At 42.7% G+C, this 6,119-nt stretch overlaps 1 protein-coding gene across 1 annotated transcript in view; it reads left to right on the top strand.

Moving 5' to 3' along the window:
• Nucleotides 1-5,415: 5,415 nt before the first annotated feature.
• The window catches only part of LOC112071575 (E3 ubiquitin-protein ligase NEURL1-like), a 40,610-nt gene continuing 39,906 nt past the window's right edge, over nucleotides 5,416-6,119 (top strand). The window contains exons 1-2 of the mRNA XM_070439443.1: nucleotides 5,416-5,424; nucleotides 5,752-6,073. Coding sequence (XP_070295544.1) covers nucleotides 5,416-5,424; nucleotides 5,752-6,073 — 331 coding nt within the window. The remainder of the gene's footprint in view (nucleotides 5,425-5,751; nucleotides 6,074-6,119) is intronic.

The following is a 6,119-nucleotide window of genomic DNA, read 5'->3' as shown; positions in this document are numbered from 1 at the left end:
ACTCATTTTGACAGTGCCCTATAGGGCTTTGGTTGAAAGTAGTGCATGGTGTAGGGAATAGGGTGCCATTTGGGACGTAGACTAGCTGTTATGTAGAATGCTGTATACAGGCCTTATCAGTGATTCCCAGACCCTCAGTTGCTGTTGCAGCCTTTGTTGAGGTTATCAATGGTAAAAAGTAGAAGCGCTGGGTTATTGGGATTTGTACAATTTGGTGAGGACAACCAAGAGGCCCTGATTTGAATATAGAATAGAACCAAAACACAGTTAGCTAATTGAAAGGGCACAACAGGCTAATATCCCAGTCACATGACATTATATACACTGTGTCTACAAAACATTAGGAACACCTGCTCTTTCCATGGCATAGACTGACCAGGTGAATCCAGGTGAAAGCTATGATCCCTTATTGATCTCACTTGTTAAATCCAATACAATTTTATTCGTCACATGCGCCGAATACATCAAGTGTAGACCTTACAGTGAAATGCTTACTTACGAGCCCTTAACCAAAAATGCACTTTCAAAAAAATATGGATAAGAATAAGAGATAAAAGTAACAAGTAATTAAAGAGCAGCAGTAAAGTAACAATAGCGAGACTATATACAGGGAGGTACCGATACAGAATCAATGTGCGGGGACACCGGTTAGCTGCGGTAGTATGTACATGAAGGTAGAGCTATTAAAGTGACTATGCATAGATGACAACAGAGAGTAGCAGTGGTGTAAAGAGGGGGTGAGAGGTTGGGGGGGGGGGGGGCACTGCAAATAGTCTGGGTAGGCATTTGACTAGATGTTCAGGAATCTTATGGCTTGGGGGTAGAAGCTGTTTAGAAGCCTCTTGGACCTAGACTTGGTGCTCCGGTACCACTTGCCGTGTGGTAGCAGAGAGAACAGTCTATGACTAGGGTGGCTGGATTCTTTTTTAGGGCCTTCCTCTGACACCGTCTGGTATAGAGGTCCTGGATGGCAGGAAGCTTGTCCCCAGTGATGTACTGGGCCGTACACACTACCCTCTGTAGTGCGAAATCCACTTCAATCAGTGTAGATGAAGGGGAAGAGACAGGTTAAAGAAGGATTTTTATGTCTTGAGACAATTGAGACATGAATTGTTGTATGTGTGCCATTCAGAAAGTGAATGGGCAAGACAAAATATTTAAGTGCTTTTGAACGGGATGTGGTAGTAGGTGCCAGGCGCACCGGTTTGAGTGTGTCAAGAACTGCAACACTGCTGGGTTTTTCACACTCAACAGTTTTCCGTGTGTATCAAGAATGGTCAAAGGACATCCAGCCAATTTGACACAACTGTGGGAAGCGTTGGAGTCAACATGGGCCAGCATCCCTGTGGAACGCTTTTGACACCTTATAGGGTCCATGCCCTGATGAATTGAGGCTGTTCTGAGGGCAAGAGGGTTGCAGCTCAATAGTAGGAAGGTGTTCCTAATATTTTGTACACTCAGTGTAGACCTCACATTATAGCCAGAACAGTGGAAGGAGGCATGAAATTGAAACGAGATGTGTGTCTTTGAGAGCATGTCTGGCTGCTGCAGTGTAGTAGGTGACTGGGGACAGATTTGTAGAACCTCCACCTGCTCCCTGAGTCATTGGTAAACACATTCATTCACTCTGCATCTTGTTCATTATCAGTATATGGAAGCTTTCCTATGCAGATGGTCCTAGTGAGGCGCTAATGGACTACATTCTCTATCTAGATGTAATTCCTAATAGTCATGATAATCCTGAAGCTTTCCATTGCAGATCCTACTGATGTGTTATAACAGCTGTAGCTGTACTAGATAGAAGTGAAATCCTATGGTTTGTTCCTGATGCACTAGGTTCTCTATCTACATTATATTTCTAGATAGTAATCAAATCATGTAGTTTGTGCGTCCCTGAGTTCGTTTATAAGAGTCATATGATATATTGTACCATACTGGAGCTAGTATTGCAGTTTCTAATGGTGTGCTAGAATATCTATTTGGATTCCATTACTAGATTTTAATCATGTAGTTTGTAGTTTCCTGTCCGTTTGTACTTCCCTGTACTTGTTTATATGAGTCATATGATGAACTGTACGCATTTTCCCGAGACAATATGAGGTTATTAGACACTCCCTCCTTATATCAATAAATAATATTCAATTAAACTCAAAGTACATTTACACGTGGTTTATACTATAAACATTAATAATATAATAGTATTGTATTATATTCTACACTGTACAGTAATGATGCTTAATCCTAACAGAAAATGCCACGTAGTCACTGACTCAGCCTTGGCATCAATACTCACAAAAGGATGATAATGTTGGGTCAGCGATGGTGCACATCAACCACTAACTTTATTTGCCAGTCCTAAGGTCATAAGGTCAGGCACAAAGCAATGAACAGGGAGGAAAATGTAATTTCCTACTCAAACATTGTAAAACGTTAAACAACAGCATGGACTTGGAATTGGTTTTCGCTGGAGGACCAACATGATTACTGAGCAACTGCTGTTTATGTGAATCAAACAAGTCCGATTGTAGTAAGAGGTGAACTAGTTATCTGATAGGAATAGGCCTAGAAATCCATAGAAGGTCCCCATAGGCACAGATCTAGGATCAGCTTTAGCCTCCCTAAATCATAACCTTTGCCATAAACGTGGGAAAACATGACATTGTGCTGAGATCAGCATCGTGGGGCAATTTACACATCCTAATATGTGACAATCATCCAACTTCAGCTAAAGCCGAACAAGAACTACACCTGTTCTAATGAGTGTATTAATATTCAATTACATTCAAATAACTTGTATTTTCTGGGAGGGAACTTCGTGGGGGAAAAACATACTGTACATACAAGACGCATAACAACATAGAACACAAAAACATACTGTGTAAAGGATTAGAAGGGTTTGAATGTCATTCTGACGACACCCCTCTGTCTATCCATCAGACTCTCTGGGCGGTCCGTTCCCCTCCACCACCCACCGATGCCACCACAAGCCCAAGCGCTGCCTGCCCATCCGCAGTGTGGCGTTGTGGCGGGGGCAGAGGAGAGGCCTGCCATAATTCCCTTGCTCTTCCACACGCCGCGAACACAAGGGCTCCCAGATCGCCATGCACCTGGCCCAGTGAGGACCGTCAAGAGGCAGGCCAGCTTTCTGTAACGCCATCACCTTCAGCACAACAGACCGTAGCGTGTTGTACGAGCAGGTCGATCAAGGTATGTAGAGATTTAGATGGACCACAACACCTTACACCCAAGGAGGTTTTTATTACAGTATTTGAAAGTATTTCTAACAATGGTAGATTGATTTTATTTGTTTATGTTTTATTAACATTTTCACAGAGAAAAAAGGCCCATTCCTCAGCAAGGTCCCCAATCAACATGTTGAACTGCCAGAGAGGCACCAGAACAACCATTGTACGGAACTTTGTAGGTTGTTCTTACATGGTGGATGCTGACCCCCAAGCTCCAAAAGATGACGCAAATATGGGAGAGAGATACTAACACGGATCTGTACAATAGGTAGAAATAGCTTTGATGTGTACAGTTATCTGATTGTATGCACGGTATATATAATGTAACACCTACCAAGTCAGGATGTGTATGCGAACAACACACACACACCAACACACCACACACCACACACACACACACAACACACACCACACACAACACACACACACACACACACACACACACACACACACAGCACACACACACACACACCAACACACACACATCACATCTAGCTTATGAGCTTGTCCAGGTAAATCCTTCATTCAGTCTACTGCTGCTTCCCCCTCCTGATCCTGTGTCTCCCCAAATAGGCTTAGCAGGTTTCCATCTAACAAGCCAGCATGTCAACACAGTCAAAGCACTGGGTAAATACTGCTTATGGCACCAGGGAAAGTGGATGTGGCTTTACTGGGTGTTGGTAAAACAGTGATGAGTGAATAGCAGCAAGCACAACAGTTCATTCAGCCAAGTGCTCTAAAGCAGTGGTTCCTAAACCCTTTTTTTAATAGAATTGCAAGAAAATGATCTTTAAAATTGATCAATTCTCTCCTCACCACATGACAAAATGTGTAGAACTGCAGGAAATAAGTTTTAAACCTGCAATATTGTCTCTCCGAGGGGTGGGAACAGTTTGTGTCATGAACAGTGCTTGTGCCTATAGAAATAGAAAGAAAAGCTGTTAAAACATTTTTGGCTCCGGCCAAATGTCCGGGGGAATTTTTGCCTATTCATTGATTGAAATACCAGTCGCTGTAGCGTGTGAGCTGCTGCTTCAGCTCATCAAACAGCTAGTTCGTTGGTGCTGGAGTGAAACGTGCTTTTAGAAGCCCAATCATTGTGCAACAATTCTAAACGCAATCGCCTGTTAAAAACAGTTTTGATGGCCACGATTAAAATAAGCTACTATTTTTATTTCTCAGCTGGTAATTGATTTGTGCTTCCCTTTCGCCATTCAAGTGCATAGGCAACTAGGCAGGCAATAGTGTGTCACACACCACTTTGCAATGAGCGGAAGGCAGTATGAATTTTGAAAACATGTACTTAACTGTTTGAAACCTGAACGTTTTACTATAGTACATATTATGAGGCATGCCTTACCTGGCTTCGAAGTAGCCTAGCCAAAATCCAACCAAACTACAGGCAATTATTTTATAAAGACTTCCATATGCCATTGAAACCAGTAGCCTATTTCTCTCATGTTGTATTGGTTTTCAAATCAACTTTATTTAATTGTCCAGGAGCCAAATGCACAATCCTAGACATATTAACAACCCATGATAGATGTTCTTTATCTTTATCTCCCTTCAAAATTTCGCATGGATATCTTTTCTCTGTCTCATGAAACCGCTCACATGTGTGGTGTGCTTTTGACAACTGTGTTTTCCTGCTAATAGCATTATGAAATGAACATTTGCACGTATCCTACTGCCTTGTGCGGATTGCTGCGCTTATAATGTGAAGACTAAATATTGTATCAACATTTTAAGCAAAATATTCTGATCAGTTGCATGAGCCTCATTTCTTTTTACATTTTTGGGGATGTAGCCTCGGTCTTCTAGTTGTATGAATTTGGGATCTATTGTCCCACAACTGTCCCAGATTTTGTTTGGAATGGCCTATTTCTTTCACACAGAACGACAAGCTGTCCAACAGAATAGGTACACTTTTCAACTATGGGGGATAGCAGATTGACATAGGCTAGTGATTTTGCTGTTCATTACTCCTGTTGTTAGCTGAGGAAAAGTAAATGTGGCAATTATTTTCAAATTGCGCATCGGAATTCTGTAAGAAGGACGCACGCCGTTGCATCCTAGAGTGTCATGGTCTGTTGAGATGAATTACCATAATCTAAATGGGATTTCTGTCACTGTGGGGGGACGCCCTAATCAGGTTACGCACCCAATGCATATGGGTACGGTAAATGTCTTAAATGTCCGCTATATTAAAATGCTGCCTGTCAAAGGTCTGCCACCATATTTTACTAACGGAAACCATGGTACAGTTATACAACCAACCAAATTGGCCCATGACTTGCTTTCTTTTGCAACCTGACAGCATTGTATAGGCCTAGGTCACAAAATGGAATCTCATTCACAAACAATACACAAAGGGAATCTTCAATCTTCAAACTTCAAGGCAACATTTAGACTTCCTTATAAAGTACAATCCTAGACCGTACACTCTTATGCTACTACAAACTGCTGTAAGACCATCGACCTATCATAGTCTGTCCTCCTTCCACAGATCACTAAGAAGCAGTGTTGCTGGAGCGGAGCTCTCCGTCTGGGCTTCACGGCTAAAGACCCGTCCCGTATCAACCCAGACAGCCTGCCCAAGTATGCCTGTCCTGACCTGGTCTCCCAGAGTGGCTTCTGGGCCAAGGCWTTACCTGAGGAGTTCGCCAACGAAGGGAACGTCATCGCCTTCTGGGTGGACAAGAAGGGCCGGGTCTTCTATAGAATCAATGAGTCCAACCCGATGTTGTTCTTCAGTGGGGTGAGAACAGGAGAACCGCTGTGGGGACTGATAGATGTCTATGGGTTGACCCGTGGAGTGCAACTGCTAGGTATGTTAAGAAGGCATGCATGCACACCTACACATACATCTCCATA

Source organism: Salvelinus sp. IW2-2015, unplaced genomic scaffold, assembly GCF_002910315.2.
Source record: "Salvelinus sp. IW2-2015 unplaced genomic scaffold, ASM291031v2 Un_scaffold1646, whole genome shotgun sequence".
Lineage (NCBI taxonomy): Eukaryota > Metazoa > Chordata > Actinopteri > Salmoniformes > Salmonidae > Salvelinus > Salvelinus sp. IW2-2015.
This window is presented reverse-complemented; position numbering and strand designations above follow the sequence as displayed.